Below are 21,056 nucleotides of genomic sequence, written 5' to 3'. Positions count from 1 at the left end.
CAGCTTCCAGGAACATGACAAAATAAATGTGTATCAAGTCACCCAGTCTGTGGAATTTTGTTATGGCAGGGCTGGCAAACCAATACAGCACTTACACAAGGCTACACAGCCAGCAAGCAAAGGATTTTCTGTGGAGTCCAATAAATACATGTGTTATGAAGAAAAAACATGGCACATAGGAAAAGGGAATTATAACAAACAAGAAGAGGTAAGGTCCAGATAAAATGCCATGGCAATTCGAAGAAAGGTAAGATATCTGTTGGATGGGATAACCTGGGGAGGTGGTAAGGCACGTAAGAAAGTAACACATCAGTTGGTGACTGAGTGCAATTAGGATTTAGCTAATCCAGGCAGAGAAGGGCACAAAGGCACAGTGACAAAGGCCTGGCACACTTAGAGAGCAAAGAGACCCGGCACCGTGTGTCCAGTGAAGTTTTAATATGGATGATAATTACGAGGAGATCAACATTATCATCCACTAGCATTTACTGAGTGTTCACTATGTACTACACGTTACACTAAGAGCTCTGTATGAATTTTCTCCGTTGGTCCTCATAACATAAAGTAGCTAATAATACTATTCCAGTGTTATAAGTGAGCAAATGGAGACCGAAAGGGTGAAGGAGCTTATGTAACCTGCCTGAGATCACAGAGCTAGGAAGATGGAGTCTATATTCAAAGCAGACCTGCCCGAAGCCAGACAGGCACTTCCACCGTTTATCACTACGTATCCTGGCAGCACAGAAGAACCAGCCAGCTGCTTAAGGCCACGAGAGAAGAAGGCTGGAGAAGACTACTGGGGCCAAATCACAGAAGGCCTCAATAGTGCCTTCCTGTGCTCGTGCGGCAGGAGGAACGCAGGTTATAAAGGGTTTAGACCTGGAGAGTGTCGTGACTACCATCTGTGTCTCGGAAAGATGGACCGGGTGGTAGAAGGGAGAGTTCAGTAGGGGAGAAGAGCCCAAAGCCAGGGATAACAATTAGGGTTTTAGCAAACTAGATGAGAGAGAAGAAAGGTCAGAATTGGAACAATTACACCAGCAAGAAGGTATGGGGGTGGATGGCTGAGCACTGGATGCAGCAGAGAACGCCGGGCCCCGCTGCTGAGAATGCGGGAGAAGGAATGTGTAGGATCAAAGAAAGGACCCATATTTTTACAGGTGTGTAACAGGAACAAAGGGGCACAGAGGAAGGGTGACACATCCAGAAGGCAATGGGAAAGGGAGCTGGGAGTTAGGGAGGGAGTCAGAGGAGGGTGTCATCCCCCATCTGTGCTAACTGAAGGCAGGAGCTCATGTGGGGTGCAGGGAGATGAAACGCCAACAGTGGAGACCTAAGTGACAAGAAGCCTCCGCCACACAGTACAGCAATCCAGGCACAGAGGTCAAGAGAGGGGCTTCTGGAAGGGGAGAAGCCAACGACAAAATGGCCAACAATATCTGCTGGCACAGGGAGGCAAGGTCCAGCTCACCGTGTGATCTGTGGTTGGAAAGATGGAAAAGTGGATGCTGGGGAATCAGAGTTTGTGCAATCTACATTTTTTTAATGTTTATTTATTTTTGAGAGAGAGAGAGAGACAGCGAGCAGGGGAGGGGCAGAGGGAGGGGGAGATGCAGAATCCAAAGCAGGTTCCAGGCTCTGAGCTGTCAGAACAGAGCCTGACGCGGGGCTCAAACTCACAAACCATGAGATCATGACCTGAGCCAAAGTCAGATGCTTAACCGCTTAACCAACTGAGCCACCCAGGCGTCCCATGTGTTAATCTACCTTTTTAAGGGAAGGGAAAGAGAGAGAATGATGTCACTTATGGAAGCAAGCAAGGCAGAATGCAAATGCATTTAGGGTCATGAAGGAGAGCAGCTCTAGGGGACAGTGAAGAGATAAATTGGAGCTGAGGAAGATTAGGTCACACGCAAAATAGCACACAAGTTCTGGGTGGGAGAGGGGAGTGGAAGGCAGACAGACAGTGAAGCCGGGATTTCCCTACTATTTATGATTCAAAGACAAACAGAATCAAATGGATCAGGATTTGGCACAAGGAGACAACGGAAGTTCTGAAGCATAAACCGAACACAAAACAACAAATGACCTCTGAGAACAAGAGTAACATCACATTTTGGCTCTCCAGAAGTTATACAAAGTTATGGTGAAGTTAGTCCGATGTGCACAGACAGGAGGACAGTGAGGTACCTAGTGACATCTAAAGAGGTGTCTGATGCAGTGGCCCATGCTTGCCACCCCGCAGCTCAAATGGACAGGAGACACAGCAGGATGCAGTGTGCTGAAGGGCTGTTTAGGCATGCTTATCTCCACCTGCCTGAAAGGACTGGAGCCACGGGGCAGCACCCAGTGGGTTCTCCATTAAGACCCCACTGTGTGCACAGGCCTGCAGATGAGGAATGAGTCAGTTCAGTCTTATGTGGATTCTCACCCGGACAAGGCTAGGTATGTATACTGCCCACTGCACTAACAGTGAATGCTAGTGTCAATGTGACAAAATGCTTTGTAGCATTTTTTTTTTTTTTAAGGAAACTATGTGCCAACTCCACAGCAGATGTGTAAGAGTGAACAAAACTAATGAACACCCCCCCCACACACACCTTACAGAGCACATTTCTGGCTGTTACTCACAGGACTGTGTGAAAATAAAATGGAAACAGGTACATAGAGCACTCATCCTGGTGCCTGGCATACTACTCAATCAATGATACTGCTTATCATTCAACTTACCAAACCCCCTCAACCAGTACAAATGAGTTCCGATTTTTTCTTTTCCTAGAAACCTGTAAATTAAACTTTCTTTTTGAGGGAAACATATTTATACTGAGGATTGCAGGAAGTAGCAGTCTCGAGCAAAAAAAGTTTGGCGGGGGTGGGGGGGGGACACAAAAACTCACCTAAGTGATGGGTGATAGAGTGGTGCCCCACATAACCAGAGAGTTTTTATTTAATTTAAATTCACTTAACTTTATTAATTAAATTCAAGCTGACACTCCATAAAAGTGGGTACTTCTAATTTTGAATACTTTTGTTACAGAGAAATGGTCAATCACGTCCTGCTGCAGGAGCTGGTAAAAATGACAATGGCTAGATAAGAGAGTTATCCAGCAGAGTTGACCATACACTGCCTGTGAGGATGCTTTCTGTGGTTCCATGTAGGTGTGAACTGCCCCCAACACTAGCAAACCACTTTGAAAATGAGCACCACCAGTTGCACAAGGAACTGAGACAGAGACTAGGTTCCCACTGCTGAAAACGAGGCACAGTGCACATTCTTCTGACCAGGTAATCTGACTGCTGGAAGGAAAGCCACACAGATGCCCTTTATGTTCAAGATCAACTTCTAATGTTTCGGGCCTTTAAAGCTGTCCCAGGTGAATGCTGGATGCCCCATTTTGCTACCAATACAAATCCAAGTTCATGTCTCCAGGGCAGTTTCAGTGGTTGTGATTCCTGTCTAAAATCCATGATCTTCATAAACTCACCTTTGCATCCAGGAGGGCTGAGAGCAACCAGAAAGGGACATAGGACTATGGAAGCTACAACTATGTCAGCATGAAGCCCAAGCACCAAGCTTCTCAAATGAATAGGGCTCTATCGACACAAGCATCGTTATTTCCAAATGCTCTAATTTTTCATATGACACACTCCTCATGGTTCAAAGTAAAATTACAGGTTTTTTCCCTCTAATACCCCCTCTCTGAAATGGGCCAGATAGTCTGCAAAGAACCTGAAACGTGGCTTCCGTCACAGCTTTGGCTCACTGACCAGATGCGACTATAAGCTTGATTTCTTCTTTTTCACGATTTTGTCACCCAAATTCCTCTTGCTATGTTACGTAATGATTAAGTTCACTGTTAACACTTCGGATGCTGCATAGGTAATTTTATTCTGGGAGGTGATTCATCTGCTTTTTTAAAAACAGAATGTCAAGAAACATTCAGAAAGGCAACATACTGCAGGACCCTAATGCACTGCCCAATTTCTCCAAGGACAGGGACCTTCGCACTAAAGTGAGCCTAACATAGTTCAGGTCCAATAATTGTGAACAAGTAGGTTTTAAAGTTATATGCCTTGAAGATGACTTACCAAGCCTGCTTATTATTAAACTTTGGAAAATAGCCACAGCCTAAACACATTATGTAAAGGTCTGGTCCAGAAGCTCCAGTTCTTAATTCCCTAGGATCCATTTTCTTTCACCTATTAGGAACTAAACAAGCCCTTCTCCAAGGCTTCTTTCCTAACCTGGATAGTATCCCTGAACATTCTTTCTTGGGACCTGGGGAGTTGAGTCAGAAGAACTCACAAGATGAAAAGGCATGCTTCGTATGATCTGCCTCCCCAAACCAGTCTAGCCAAAAGTCTTGAGAATATTCAGAAACTACTAACAGTCTTGCATTAAAAAAAAAAAAAAAAAAAAAAAAAAAATCAATCCTGTCATCAATCTGCTGTCCACAGAAAACATAGCGGGGTATTTTTTTTTTTAACACAGTGCAATTCCTGCTACATTTTAAACTAAAAGCATTAAATATAACTGTATTTAATCACCTCCCTTTAATTTGAATTCACATGGTAGATACTTATAGCTACTTAAAAAATTAAGTGGCAAAATGTATATGAAGAATGTGTATCTTGATATTTTAATTATGCTCAATTGAATGTACTTAGATTTAAAGTGCTTTTCACAAATGACATGTGCTAAGAATATCTAATTGCACACTGACATTCTAAAATGTGTGCTTACATGTGTCAAAAATAGATTAATATGAAGTTATGGAATATGGCTTTTTTAAACTAAAACCTAAATACAGTATTTTGATTATTTGGATACAAATAAGATTGTAACTACAAAAAAGGTCTACACTAGTAAATTACCAATGATACACATTACATACAAAATGAACACTCAAATGATGACAATATTTGGTATTTAAAGTGAAAAATAAAGATTTCTTAAGAAATCTAAGATTTAAGGTATTTTCTATTTATTCTCTTACTAACTCAATGTTACATGGAGACATGAAAATACTTTGTATGTAGTACAGATATTATCATCATATAGAAAGATCACAGGGAGGTGCCTGGCTCAGTCCACAGAGTGTACGACTCTTGATCTCACGGTTGTGAATTCAAGCCCCATGTTGGGCATAGAGCTTACTTGAAAAAAAAAAAAAAAAAGATCACAGGTACAAAAGAAGTATTCAGCAAATAGTAGTGAATGAATTAAATTAAAACACAGTACCCAACAGTAGTCAGGTACTTCGCAACACGGAATACAGGAATTCAACAATCTCACAAAGAAGATGGCGACTGTGAGGGGATGTGAGGCCAAGAGGCCCCGCACCCTCTAACTTGCTCTGAAAGGAAAGTATTGGATCCGGTGCCCAGTGCCATCACAGGAGAGGTTATCACTTTGTACAGTCAAGAAGTTCAGTCCTCACTGCAAGTTGAGAAAAGAACCTTTAGCCTAACTCTTAGTGTTATAGGCTAAATTGGGTCCCTCCAAAATTGTGTGTTGAAGACCTAATCCTATACCTCAGAACGTGACTGTATTTGGAAACAGGGCCTTCAGAGAGGTGATTAAGGTAAAATGAAGTCATACGGATGGGCCCTGGTTCCACAAGACTGGAGTCTTTAAAGGTGATTAGAACACAGGCAACATGCAGACCAAAGGATGGCATGGGAAGACACAGCAAGAAGACGGCCATCTGCAAGCAAAGAACAGAGACTTCGGAAGAAAACCAAACCCGCAGACACCTTGATCTGGGACTTCCGGCCTTCATAAGTGCGAGAAAATAAACTTCTATTATTGAAGCCATGCAGTCTGTGGCATTTGGTCATGGCAGCCCTAGTGAACCAATTTGACTGTCTAATTGCACACCTCTAGACATGAAACAAAACAGGATTGCCTCCTGACTGGTGTGTAAATTAAGCTCTTAAGTAAAAAAATCTGTTACTGGACTATTAGGAAACTTTAAAAGAGAATAGATTCTCATCATGTAATTGTTTTTGAGAGATACCAAATTGAAATTTCCCTACTCTTAATTTCTTAACTACATGGCACGGTGGAAAAAGGCTATGCTGTTTACATGTTTTACAAATATTAAGTTTCATATTTTCAACTTCATAGGGTTTTAATAGGCGTATGGAAGCCTGGCTAAGAAACCAAAGTGGAATCTGTTTGACTGACATTAAAAAGCAATGAAGTTACAGATCTGTCAAATATGTTCGCATTTGGGCTCTGGCTGTGATACATGTCTATTTTGACTGCTACTACCAGAATCATTTAATGATTTACAGACCTTCAGTGTCTAAAGCATACGAAAGCTGTGGCCCAATCTTTCTTCATATTTTCACATCATAACAAGCCCCTCCCCTATTTATTAGATAACCAGAAGGATGGCCTGGGGTTTGAACTGTTTTGAGTCAAACCAGGCTCAGGCTCTGCCACAGATGGGAGAAAATAGAAAAGAGACATCAGGCTGGCTCAGGGTCTCTCACCAGTTGGACTTTCCCCTAATGAGATGACATTTCTGAGCCACCAAAGGGCAGCTCTTAGCTAGGGAGGCCATCCTGATGGACCCTTAGTGCCATCCAATAGCTCTTTTATTTTTGCTCCAAGTCAAGCAGAAATCTGGAGAAAGGGCTCTTCCTAGAAGCAGAAAGGCAGCAGAATTCCCATCCAGCCCAGTCCCTTAGTCCCACCCCCAGAAGACTTTCTGGTCAAACTGTGATAGAGCTGCCTGATGGGCTTCTCAGAAACCTCCAAACTTAGATATTGCCATAGCTAACATTTTTTGCTACTTATTGACTCTTTTACTTTTTTTTTAGAGTTGTTTCGGGCTTACAAAAAAATGGAGAGGTTCAGATTTCCCTTATACCCTCGCCACCCCCCCCCACCCCGCCACATGCATAGCCTCCCCATTATCAACTCCCCCTACCAGAGTGCTACATTTATAATTTATGAATCTACACTGACACATAATCATCCAAAGCCCATAGTTTACCTTAGGGTTCATTCTTGGTACATTCTGTATGTTTGGAAAAATGTATAATGACACAGATCCATCATGAAAGTATCACACAGAGTATTTTCACTGCCTTAAAAATCCTCTGTGCTCTGCCTATTCATTTCTCCCCTTCTCCTCCACCCCTAGCAACAATTGATCTTTTTACTGTCTCCACAGTTTTGGTCTTTTCCAGAATGTTCTATTCTGGATTCTATGTTGGAATCACATAGTATGTAGCCTTTCCAGATTGGCTTCTTTCACTTAGTAATATACACTTAAGGTTCTTCCAAGTTTTTTCATGGCTCAGTAACTAATTTCTATTTAGATTCAATAATATTCCTTTGTCTGGATGTACCACAGTTTATTTATCCCTTCACCTACTGAAGGACATCTTGGTTTCTTCCAAGTGTTGGCAGCTATGAATAAAGCTGCTATAAGCATCTTTGTGCAGGTTTTTGTTGAAAATATGTTTTCAACTTCTTTGGGTAAATACCAAGGAGTGCAATTGCTGGATCTTACAGTAAGTTCAGTTTTGTAAGAAATCTCCAAACTATGTTCTGAAGTGGCTGTACCATTTTGCATTACTACCAGCAATAAATAAGAATTCCTCTTGCTCCACAGCATTTGATATTGTCAGTGTTCCAGATTTCAGCCATTCTAATAGATGGGTAGTGGAATCTCACTGTTAGTCTCTTTTGTTTTTAAAGCCACTCTTTTGTATGACTCCTTCATGATTCTGACATGATAATTTCACATGTTAACCATTCAATAAAATCTTTTCTACTAACATAAGTAATAATATATAAACTCTATCAAATGCCCCAATTGTTTTATATTCATCCTGTTCCTAAGGTTCTGTATAAAGATGGAGGTTGGAATGAAGCCAAATAAACAGAAGTTGAAGTTTTTTAAAGATTGGTTCCCTTACCGAGTTATCATGGAAAACATTTCTTAGGAAACATCCTAGATATTTACATATGTAGGCGTGTTACTGCTATTCCCTAAAGTCCATCAATTCCTTCACACTCTGATTCCTATAGTTACTGTTCCTTCAATGACTATTTCTATCTACATTAATAGCAACTCAGTATATCAAATAACTGCCTTATGTTTACTGCTCTCTCAAGACCTTCTAGTCAAGCATTTATTCATTCAGTAAGTATTTTAAAGCCTCTCCCATATATCAGACACAATGCTAGGGGCAGGTATAATAGTTTGATGTAGGTCCTATCCTCAGCATTTATAGATGTCTTATTTCAGGCAACATTTACCCATGATCCCCAGGATGCAATTAGCTGACAGCACAAGGCTAATAAAGGAAGAGCTCCTTAAGTGGCAAAGCCAGACCATAAATGACAAACATAACAGGTCCTACATAATACCTCATACAGTCTCTAAGCCTTGAAGTCAACACAGTGGAAGGAGAGGGATAAAGCATATACACAAATTAAGACAATTTACAATATCAGAATTGAATTATGGCCAGTTTCTTTTGCTTTGTTTTCTACCTTAGCTTTAATATGGCTATTTTTTTCATAATTAAAAGGCACAATATATGTTGATATATAGAAAATGTTTATGATATGATCTTGACTAAAATATGTGTTTGGTACAATTTTAAGTTTGTAAATATATGGAAATGAATGAAAAGCAATGTAGATAATGTAAAGCTTATGAAAACAAAAATAATTTAGTTCACTTCAATCTTGTTGAAAGTCATCTATTAAAATAGAAATTGCCATTGATGAATAAAGGAGGGAGGGAGGAAGGAAAGAAACTTACAATATGGGCATACGTTTTGGGGTATGTCAAAAAACCTCCCAGAGAACATTCCAAACAATAACAATGACAAAAATCTGAAAACGAGCTAACTAACCATTAGATTTTCATTAAACTATAAGTGAACTATAAAGATGCAAGCAATGGGGCACCTGGATGGCTCAGTCAGTTAAGTGTCTGACTCCTAATTTCAGCTCAGGTCATGATCTCACGGTTCATGAGTTGGAACACCACATTGGGCTCTACACTGACAGTGTGTAGCCTGCTTCAGATTCTCTCTCTCCACCTCCCCTGCTCAAGCTCTCTCTCTCAAAATAAATAAACTAAAAATAAACAAATAAATATGCAAGTATTAAAAAAATAATAACCTTATTTCCACAGCCTCAATATAAATCATAATAAATCCTGGTTACTTGACATGTCACACGGGAGCAACCTCACAGAAATTGAACTTAATGACTGAGCCTTACATCATTCTGTATTTATAAGTAGGAGATGTGCAAAGACCCATCACACATAAAAAGTCTGCCTTAAGAAAACTACATTGTGAGACCACATCTTCACATAAAACCCTGAGAAGAGAAAGATCACAGAAGCAGGACTTAAATCCACTTCAGGCAATCTGACTCATAAGCTGATTATCAGAGCTATGTGTTCATTCCATGAGGAATTTTTCTCCTTGGTCTGATATGATTTGGTCTAAAACCTCAAGGGATTTCAAACTCAGTCATAAAGAATATGCCTTTGGGTATACTTTATGACAAAAGTACATACACTATTATTCAAAGGATCCATACAGAATTCAAGCTAAAACCAAAATAAAAGTACAAGAAGTGTTTGAATGCATTTAAAGATGGTTGAAACAAATGATTTTGTTTAGCAAAGTTATTAATATTTGAGTGGGGTCATGACTCAAGGCTGATCTAGAGCCTGACACATGAAGCTGATGCTTGCCAATCAAATTCCCCCTCTAATAATTAAATGAAAAACAAAACGAAACAAAATTGAGCTACTTGCACTAATTAGCTGGGGCTGAGGAGGATGAAAAGAAGCTGAAAGTCATTTGTTAGGGAGAGAGGCAAGATGGCCAGCAAGGACATGAAGAGAATTCTTGAAGAAGTCAACACCATCAGGAACAAAATAAAACATAATAAACAAAATAAACAGCTATGCAGAAAAGGGAAAAAAAGAGGAGGGGCGCCTAGGTGACTTGGTTGGTTGGGTGTCCAACTCTTGGTTTTGGCTCAAGTCATGATCCCAGGATCGTGGGATCGAGTCCTGTGTTGGGCTTTGCGCTGAGCCTGGAGCCTGCTTGGGATTCTCTCTCTCCCTCCCTCCACTCCTCACCCCTCTCCTTGACTCACATGCTCTCTCTCTAAAAATAAAAAAAAGTTATGTGGAACACTGATGATGACAAATGCTGGCAAGGAGGTGGAGCAACAGGAACTCTCATTTGTTGCTGGTGGAAATGCAAAATAGTACAGCCGTATGGAAGACAGTTTGGAGAATTTCTTACAAAACGAAACATACCCTTTCGTTTGTTTATAAAACTAAACATACTCTTAATGTAAGATCCTACAACTGTACTCCATATTTACTCAAAGGAGTTGAAAACTTACATTTTCAACAAAAACCTGCACCAGGATGTTTATAGCAGTTTTATTTATAACTGCTGAGACTTGGAAGAAACTAAGATGTTCTTCAGTAGGAGAATTAATAAACTGCTGGTACATCTGGCAAAGGAATATTACTTAGTATAAACAGAAATGAGCCATCAAGCCATGAAAGACATGGATAAACCTCAAATGCATATCACTAGTAAAGAAGATAATCTGGAAAGGCTACATATTACATGATTCCAACTACAGGACATTCTGGAAAAGGGAAAACTATGAAGACAGTAAAAAAGATCAATGGTTGCTAGGGGTGGAAGCAAAGGGGAGAGATAGGCAGAGCACAGAGGATTTTTAGGGCAGGAAAAATACTCTGTGTGATTATTAACATGATACATGTATTTCATTATATATTTGTCCAAGCCCATTGAACGTATAATACCACAAATGAACCCTAAGGTAAAGTATGGATTTTGAATGGTAATGATGTGTCAATGTAGGTTCATCAATTGTAACAAACATACCACTCTGGTGAGGGATGTTGATAGTGGTGACTTTATGCATGTGTAGGGGTAGGAGGTATTTGGGAAATCTCTATATTTTTCTCCCAATTCTGTGAACATAAAACTGCTTTGAAAGAAAACCGTCTTTAAAGAAATGTGCAGAGAGATGCAAAGTCACTGTGAGAAAAACCAAGATGGCCAACAGGAGAAAATGCAGGAAGCAGCCAGTTCCCAGGGCTGCCTCAATTCTCAAGAGCCTTTAATGTCATGTACACCCTCAAGGTAAACCTTCACTCAGCTATTGCTACTTTAATGAGTTTCTGCCCCTGCAATCAAGAGCAATCTGGAGCAGGAATGGGTTCTAGAATCAGCAACAGATCCTCGGAGAAGGCGTGGGATTAACTATAAAATCGTATCAAGTAGGGGACAATGAGGATGTTCTCGTCCTACAATACTGCCTATTGAACCCTCCAAAGATAGTTTAAAGATTCTTTACCATTACTCTCATTGAAAGATAGAATCTGATTTCTCTCTTCTTGAACGTTGGTGTAAGTGGTTTGTTTGACAAAGAGAAGAGAGCAGAAGTGACATTCAAAATCAGATGGTCCTAAGAAGTCTTGCAGCTTCTGCCCAGGATTCTTAGCATGCCTACTTTGGGGAAGCACTTGCTTAGAATCAAGCCGTCAAGGTTTGAAAAGCCAAAGCTACCCAGAGAAGCCACACTCGGTGCTCTGGACAACAGCCTCGCTGGCATCATTACCAGCCACAAGTGGGGGTCATCTTGGACATCCATCCCAGTCAGGCCTTCAGATGACTGCAGCCCCAGCTGCTATCTGCAGCTATATCACATGGAGATCACAAATGAGAAGCACCCAGCTGAACCCAGTCAACCCACAGAAATGTGCGACAATAAAAGAAGTTTCAGGATGACCTGTTATATAGCAATAGATAACCAGAGCGCCTGTCCTCCTCACGAACACTAATATGATTCCCACTAGGAAGGAGGCAAGAAGTGAGGGCAGTAAGGCACACAGGGAGCATGTGTGCTGGCAGTGGGGAGGGTTATCATTTTAAACCTACTTAGTGTCCGGCAGCAGTTTAAATGGTGAGACTGAAGAAAGGACTTTAGGGAAGAAACTCCAAGTTACAAAAAATTGGTTAAATAAATACACTGTTCCAATCATAGCTGTATAAAATCATGTAAATCCACACATCTGTAACAGGCATACTCACTGTATGCCACATGACAACATTTGAATAGAATATCCCCATTTACAATATATTCTTTTCTTGCGAGCAAAGCATAGGAGTTGCGCTAGTGGGAAAAATGCAACAGCATCAACCTAAGAATCATGAGTCGCTCCTGTAGCACGGAGCCAGAATGAAGCCTCCAAAAGCAAATATTTATGCGGCTCAAGTTTACACTTATAAAAAGTATAAAGACATGCATGGAAATGAAAATCACCAATTTCGGGATAGGGTTATCTCTTGGGAGACGGAAGAGGGAAAACCTATTGTGTCAGATATGGGAGGGCCTCCAGTTGCATGTGTTAAATTTGATGTCTTACGTTAAGTGGTAGGCACATCGGTGTCTTGTATCATTTTTTTTTAAATTTTTTTTAATGTTTATTTATTTTTGAGAGAGAGAGAGACAGAGCATGAGCAGGGGAGGAGCAGAGAGAGAGGGAGACACAGATTCCGAAACAGACTCCAGGCTCCGAGCTGTCAGCACAGAGCCCGACGCGGGGCTCGAACTCACAAAGTGTGAGCTCATGACCTGAGCCGAAGCAGGACGCTCAACTGACTGAGCCACCCAGGTGCCCCTCTTTTTGTTTTTTAAACAGTGAGGATTAACTGCCGCTGAATGTCATGTAAAAAAGATGAATGATAAAAACTTGCCTCAAAAAATGGTCTCTGATACACTGCTATACAGGCATAGAAATATGCATACAGGAATCACCGGTAACAATGGGAATACAGGCAACAACGTCAGGGTCATATTGCAGGAGACTGCAATTAAGATTGCTCTTCATGCCATGTTTTCATCAGTGGTCATAATCTCACCAATCCCTTTCAAAACCAGTGATGTGAGCACATCAATTCTTTCTGTCACTTGAAATGAATATAAACTTCCATAAGCATTAGATATATTACACACACACACATACATACCAATCAGCATCTGTGTGTTTATGTGTATGGATCTCAACAGGAAGAGACTACTGTGGAACCATCGTCAAAGCACCATTGTTCGAAAAGCATGTTTACTTGTCTCCTTAAAAATTATTACAGAATGCTATTATTTTCTATTGGTATGCAAGTAATTTTTACTGACTATGAGCTTTAAAAGAGAGAGGTTCATCCTTTGACTTTTTTTTTTTCCTGGTGAATATTATTTCATTTCTTTTTATTTCAATGGGGATTTATTTTCCTGCCAAATAAGTTACTCATCATTTTTATATTGTCCTTGAAAACAGTAATGGCACCACTTGCATTTCCTTATCTGAAGACTTGTTAAGATCGAAGGATCAAGAAATGAAGATCCCAGACCTCTGAGGATTTCAATCCTCTTATTTCACTGGATGCAGAGAAAACAGTCAACACACAATTATTATGTTAAGGACGGATGTTTCCAGACCAGATGGCATTACCTGTGTTATTTCTAAGCAGCAACACAGTAATAACAACGTGGTGAGAGATAGTATGTTTTTAAAGTCACTGGGAATCTACTTGGAAATGGGTAGTGACAGACCCCTTTCCCTTTGCCATATTTCCTGTGAGCCCCACCATCACTGACAGTGACCCCCAATCATGTCCCCCTACAGGGGCTGAGCTCGTGACCCGAGAAGGGGAAAAATGGAAAGAAACAGAAGGTATATACTTGTGCAGGGATGCCTGAGGATCTGGGTCTCTGTCAAAACTCCTACAACTACCAGCCTGTAGAAAACCAAGGTATGGAGAAAACACAAACCGCAAAGAACTTTTCAGACTCAGAGTTTGCAAGCCCCAGGCTCAGCATTTCGTTTAGTCTTGAACTGTGCTGAACATATCACTACCGTTAAGTGTGAATCTACAGAAATGCTCAGAAAACTGAAATCAAATTTTAACTGAAATCTAATCTCAGTGCAAACAATGACATTAAAAATTGAGCCAGATTTAACCCTTTTATCCATATCAATGACACCGAAGATTTATCTCTTCAGTTAGAGATTCTACTATTTCAAAAATAAATTAATAAAGGGTATTAATTTTATTCCCTCTTCTTCCAAAAACTTCCTCCAAATTTACTATCATTGTGGTTGTTTTTCTGAAACAATATAATAAAACAGACTATTAGCTTTGCTAAGTGCTATGAAGGTAATGAGACAAAGGCCTCCTGACGGATTTTCCCTGTTTTTGCAGAAAACAGACAATAAAACAGAAAAGGCTTTCTTCAAAGAAATGAGCAGCTTCAGTTACAAGTGAAAAGTCAGCCATGTGTACTAATTCTCAGTAATAACGAAGCAAGGGGAGCTCCCCGGGGACTCAGAAGTCATTGCCTGGCATGCTCGGGTGAACTAAGAAGGGGGACTGGCCACGTGACCCAAGCTTTCAAAGCCCTTTGTATTCCCAGGTGGAGAGACGAGGCTTTGGAGCTCACAGGACTTTCTAAGGTGTGTGTCTGGCTCCAAGGATGGGAAAATGCTGTCGCAGCTGGCAAGGGAAGGTGCAGCTGCTTTAAAAACACACTGAAGATGGGATCATCCGTCCCACTGTTCAGAGATCTGAAGGGTCTGGATTGTTTGCTACCTACAGGACTGCTTACTCAAAAAATAAACTCTCTCATCTTAAAGCAGCGCTGGTGGCAGGAGCAACACGGGAGACTTGAAACATCGAGGACCCCGCTGTCTACCAGCCTTTGAGATGAAGGACGGCAGACCTCCTTTCACAGAGAGTTTAAGTAGCTGCAAAGCCCAAGTGGCTCCAGTTTTAAGCCCGTGTTTAGATCAGGTTTGAAGAAGGGCTACACCTCTTTACAATGACGAGGCATCCACTTCTGATGCCAATCTGTGCTTTGGGTTTAAAATGGGCGACCACAGACAAGAGAACAAGACCACCTACGGCAGACAGGACGCGCCACAACCCATCTCCCCGGCACCCAGGTCCGGGTGCAGGCAAAATGTTTTCATTAAAAAGAAAATAAACCTCCAGATCATTGCCAAAATCTCGAGCAGTTTCACATAATTAATTTCACATTTTAAATTCTTACAGAGATGTACAATCATGTCTTTTTAAGCAGGTTTAAAACCTGACTTTTTCAGAAAAGCAAACCCATGTGACTTACAGAAATACCCTGTTAGCTCAAGTCCCGTGCGCCAGCCTGGAGGCCAGGCCAGACAGACTGTGGCCATGCCACTTTGCAATGAGAAAATCTAGTTACTCAAATGAACACTATGGTTGTTTCAAATGAAGACTGCTTACCAGGAAGAGTAGCTGTTACACCTTCTAATAATATTCTTTTTGATTATTATTGTGTGCTCTTTTTATTTAGGACATTAAAGCCTCCCTTTTTCCATCCTGAATGCTCCTAAAGTTACAGGACAAGGGGATCCTACTTGGCCGTCTATGACAGGTCAGTGATCAAACAGAAAGAGAGTCAGGCACTAGCCAAATTCCACCTAATTCTTAAGAACTACCAGGACTAGGACTTCTTAGTTCCTGCTGCATTCAAGGAACCCCCATTCAATGTGAGGACAATAAGCCCTTTCCAAACAAAGGTTCAATATTCTCAGGTGTTTGCCCTTTAGATGCCATTGCCATCTAAACGCAATGATTTTCAAGAAAAGATTATTTTGTGAGTACCACTCCCTGCAGAGAACAAGCTAATTAAAAAAAGTAAATGACCTCATCTTTCTCACAAGAAACATAGGTTTAGATGGAAAATATACCGATATTGTATTGCCCTAGTGATCAAAGTCTGTTTACTTAACCAACCTTATCTTTAAATAGTGCCAGTCTTTGTAGAAGAGTTTAATTTACTTAAAGTATTTGCATTCACATGAACAAACCTGTACATGAGATAAAACAAGACATCATGTTTTGCAGAGCTTAAGAACAAGATGCAGGTTGTTCATTCATATAAAGAAATACTCATTCCAAGCAGTTTTGACAATGCGGAACACAGTCAGCCAGTTTTTTCCCAGTGTCCTTTTTCCAGAAGCACAGAGAAGCTTGAGGAGTCGCTGGTATTGTAAGGTAAAGCAAAGCACAGAGCTATGGCTGCTGACTCCAAACGACAAATTTAAGTGCCTGACCCAGCAGAGGGTGCCATGAGGAAAGAACGTGCTACAAATTAACTTCAGAAAAAGGTTAGCAAAGATTTTTTTCAAAGGCCAAACACTTCTGCCACAAATGACCTCTACTGCAGAACCAACCAAAAGCAATGATGGATTTAACAGGCATGACTTAACAGGCAATAAGATCAGGAACGTTTACCCTTCCATCTCAGGAATGGTTGTCCGTGCCCTAGAAGGCTCTGCCCTTGCACAGGATCTGTGGTTGAACAGAAGCCTTAGTCCACGTTAGGTTACCATGGTGGGGATATACATGTGCAATAATCTTTTCAAACACAGAGTTCTGTAAAAGGTACTTACACAGCCTCCAGCAAGGATTTCTGCTGCAAGTGGGACCGAACCATCTTTGTGCATAAATTTATCCCTCACAAAATCATTCACCTTAAAGAAAAATATTTATGGGAGATGATGAAAAACACAAAGAAAGGCATTAAACACACATAAATATACAACTGTAAGTATGTTCTTTTTCTAAGTATACTGAAGTAATCATAAACTGAGTAAATTAAGAATTGTAAGAGTTTGATAAGTACCCTCAACTACATATGTAGTTTGTCTTCTGTCTGTCTATCTATCTATGTATCTTCCAGATGTTTCAGGGAGAAAGAAACTGAAAGAGAGATGGCCAGGGGCACCTGGCTGGCTCAGTCGGTGGAGCATGTGACTCCTGATCTCAGGGTTGTGAGTTCCACCCCCACATTGGGGTGGAAATTACTCTTTAAGTAAGAGATTACTTAAAAATAAAATGTTAAGAAAAGAAAAGAAAAAAGGGAAGGGAAGGAGAAGGAGAAGGAGAAGGAGAAGGAGAAGGAGAAGGAGAAGGAGAGGGAGGAGGAGGAGGAGGAGGAGGAGGAGGAGGAGGAGGAGGAGGAGGAGGAGAAGGAGAAGGAAAAGGAAAAGAGATGGCTTATAAGCCTAAAATGTAAATATGTCTGGCAACCACAAGAGCATAAGAGAGACATACTGACATGAGGGACAAAATAAAACCATATGATTTAGAAGTTAAAAACTATTTCACAGAGTTTGATTAAAAATCACTTTCAAGTCTTCTAACAAAATTTAATCTAAAACAAAACTCATTACTGAGACAAAGTTGAATAAGGAGAATTTTCAGCTTAATAAAAATTCAGTATCTAGGGATTCTCAACATCAGTAACATTAATTAATTAAGTATCATCTACTCAAATTGGTATGTACTACAAGCAATTTAAAAAATCAATCATGGTTTTGGAAGCTACAAGCCAGAGAAGATTAGGTGTCCCAAGGTCACGCAGTAACACAGTAAAAAAATCTCAGGCACCATGGCTACAGAGCCCAGTCTAAAAGTAGAGTTGAACTTCCTGGGGCTTTATGACCTTCGTGATAGAAAGGCAGGATCCACCCATTCCACAAACTTCCTGAAAATCGCCCGTCTGTTACATGAGAGCCTGGCAGTGGATAAAGGATCAACTTCAACTAGAACTCAGACTCCTGAACATGTGGCCCAGCAGATGCTCAGAGAATATACCCAACACATGAATTCTATAAACAGCACATGTAATTGAACTTCAGAGTCAGAAAAATCTGGCTTCGAATTCTAATCTTCCCACTCGTGAATTGTGTGAACACAGGTAAACACTTAAACCCCGTGGACCACACTTTCCTTATCTAACCTCTGGGTCACACTTTGCTTAAGATTAAACACTAGCAGATCATACGCATTGTGCCTCATATGGTCGGTCTCGAGACTAACTTAGCAGCAAGTGCTGCCCCCTCTGCCGCTGTGGCAGTGGCGGTAGTGGTGGTAGCAGCCGCTGTAAGTTTTGTTCAAATACAACATCACATGTGTGGATGTTCGGTGTTCAGTGGAGGACAGCGAGAAGCTGGGTGTCACGAGGGCCTCGGTTGAGATTAGCCAGCGCCTCTGAGGAAACACAAACCCACTATTTCCCATGAGAGTATCTGCTGGACTCCTGCGTGTATGCAAACTCCCTTCCTAAGAAGCATCAACTCAAAAGACTTACTGTAAGTTTTATGGCCTTCTCTGGGGCAACTCCCAATAACTGTGGCAACAGACCTAAAAAACAACAAAAAGTAGAAGTATGTTAAATAAATTACTGTTAACTAAACAAATCAACAGCTCTAAAGAGGGGATCACCATCTAAAAACTGGGGCAATCTTTGCAGCGATTTTCTGCTATTCCTTTTAACGAGAATACTCGGAATGGTATGTGTAAGTACTAATGTGTCTCAGAGTCACATCAGGCCCAAGCAAATTCCCTCTCATATTCTGGGTCGTTTGCACGTTGGGTAAGTCAACAGTATTAGTGATACAGGAAATCTCATTATTCCGTAAGTTTGTTCTTTTCCCTTCTGCCTCTGAAGTGAAATAAGTGCACTGTAGTGAATAGATTATTTTTTCTAACACTCTTCTCATCCCTCCTACCCCCAAAGGCCCACAGTTTAGCCATTCATTCACTTAGCAACAAGCACAAGACAAACAAGGTTCTTGCTCGGACCAGCCTCAGACGGAAGCAAGGGAGAGGCTTTTCCGAAGACGTGACAACTAGGGAAAAATGCATTTCTGGAAGGGGAACAGATAAAGCAAAGAAAGCAGAGTAGGAACAAGCCTGGTGTGCTCAAAAATGAGGGTGAACCTTGGTGAGCTGCCTCACACAAAGCAGGAGTGAGGCGTGACACAGGTCGGGGCCAGATGCTACCGCCACATGGTAGGCCAGGGTCCTGAGTTTAATAATATTCTAAGTTCAATGAAAAGTAATTACAAGCTTCAATCAGGAGAGTGACATGCTAATTCATATTTTTAAAAAGACCAATTCTTGCTGCTGGGTGGAAAAAAGACAGGACATACTAATGGGTGTGGGTGTGGGTGCATGCATGCGCGTGTGTGTGCGCGTGCGTGTGTGGGTCAGGAGAGGAGACACCAAAAGAAAAAGTGGGTTTGACATGAATACCTGGGTACAGATGAAGGGGTGAGAAGTGAAGAGTTCAGTTTTTTTTTTTTTTTCAACGTTTTGTTTTTTTTTTTTTTATTTATTTTTGGGACAGAGAGAGACAGAGCATGAACGGGGGAGGGGCAGAGAGAGGGAGACACAGAATCGGAAACAGGCTCCAGGCTCTGAGCTATCAGCCCAGAGCCTGACGCGGGGCTCGAACTCACGGACCGCGGGATCGTGACCTGGCTGAAGTCGGACGCTTAACCGACTGCGCCACCCAGGCGCCCCAAGAGTTCAGTTTTAAACATGTAGGCTGAGTGGGAATTACGAATCAGAGCACAAGGGAGAGGTTACGGCCGCTTCCAGGAAAGGAGCTTAGAGCAGGAGCGGACCTATATAGGTAAACTAAAAAATATTATTATTTTCATTTGTTCTTTCTAAGAAAATAAAATCAAAGGCATATGCCTTTTCTTGGAAACACGCAGCAAGCTATCCCTGAGGATCAGAATACATTGTTCCCGGTGTCATACTGCTGTCCTCAAGAGGGGCTTCATGATGCTAGCCTTTATCAAGGACAATTTTCTAATTCATCGACATAAAAGGGTTCACTTGCAAAGTCCTCTGAGACACCAGCCTGGCACACACTATTCTTCCTAAGCCCACGGACAAAAGTTGCTACTAGCATGAGGGCTGTGTATATTCAGCCTGCAGACATGTTTTATTGAGTAGCGCAGGGTTTCAAAGATAATTTGAGCTTATTGTAAAGACAGAGTGATCAATCGATTGATCCATCCATCCATCTGACAGCCCTGGACCTCTTTCTGACATCATGGTAATCTGCTCCAGCTGGGAAAGGCTCTACACTTTAGCGTCTGAGCATCAGTTCACCAAGGTCCCCCCCCCCCCCACCAATGCCAACATGGCAATAAGGACAACTGACAGTTGTCATTCATCATTTTCTTGCTCTGCTGATATCATTACAAGAAAGAGGTGTTTTTCTGTGCTTCTGGTTCTAGAAAAAGTACATATAAAACAGCCTTATCATTTACAAAAAATGTGAGAAAGCTCATTTCATTGTGGAACTGAGTGATGAGGATGATGCTAATGAGAATGTTGTTTAAAAGGAACTAACTTGGGGCGCCTGGGTGGTGCAGTCGGTTAAGCGTCCGACTTCAGCCAGGTCACGATCTCGCGGTCCGTGAGTTCGAGCCCCGCGTCAGGCTCTGGGCTGATGGCTCAGAGCCTGGAGCCTGTTTCCGATTCTGTGTCTCCCTCTCTCTCTGCCCCTCCCCCGTTCATGCTCTGTCTCTCTCTGTCCCAAAAATAAATAAACGTTGAAAAAAAAAAATTAAAAAAAAAAAAATAAAAGGAACTAACTTGAAAACAGCTCACAAATTGTTCATTGTGTGTCAGGCACTTTACTAACTCATTTAATCCTCATATGAGTTTGCAAGGTCTTCTCTAGACAGCCACTCTTTGAGCCTGCTGCACCCCAGGACCACAGCTGATTGGACGAGGGTAAGACACCGAAGATAGATGCAGCCACTGAGTTCAGCAACCTGGGCCCTGTGATCTGGTACCATAAGTGGAGCCAGCCAACTATCTATAGAAGCCAAAGTAAGGAAAGAGCCTAAATGTCCATCAACTGATGAACGGATAAAAAAGATGTGGTTTATACATACATTGGAGTATCACTCAGCAATCAAAAAGAATGAAATCTTACCATTTGCAACAACATGGAAGAAACTAGAGGGTATTACGCTAAGAAAAATAAATCAGTCAGAGAAAGACAAATACCATATGATTTCACTCATATGTGAAATTTAAGAAACACAACAGGTGAACATAGGGGGAAGGGAAGGAAAGGAAAAATAAGATAAAGACAG

The 21,056-nt window shown here is 41.3% G+C and overlaps 1 protein-coding gene across 8 annotated transcripts in view; it reads right to left on the bottom strand.

Moving 5' to 3' along the window:
- The window catches only part of SLC25A13 (solute carrier family 25 member 13), a 193,176-nt gene that overhangs the window by 36,977 nt on the left and 135,143 nt on the right, over positions 1 to 21,056 (bottom strand). For all 8 annotated transcript variants that reach the window (XM_086695884.1, XM_086695876.1, XM_086695865.1 and 5 more), the window contains 2 exons: positions 18,242 to 18,294; positions 16,539 to 16,619 (listed from right to left, as the gene is read on the bottom strand). In XM_086695884.1, coding sequence (XP_086552010.1) covers positions 16,539 to 16,619; positions 18,242 to 18,294 — 134 coding nt within the window. The remainder of the gene's footprint in view (positions 1 to 16,538; positions 16,620 to 18,241; positions 18,295 to 21,056) is intronic.

Source organism: Puma concolor, chromosome A2, assembly GCF_028749965.1.
Source record: "Puma concolor isolate L17-30 chromosome A2, mPumCon1.1.hap2, whole genome shotgun sequence".
NCBI classification, from domain to species: Eukaryota; Metazoa; Chordata; class Mammalia; order Carnivora; family Felidae; genus Puma; species Puma concolor.
The sequence above is the reverse complement of the archived record's forward strand: the minus strand, read 5'-3'. Positions and strand labels throughout refer to the sequence as shown.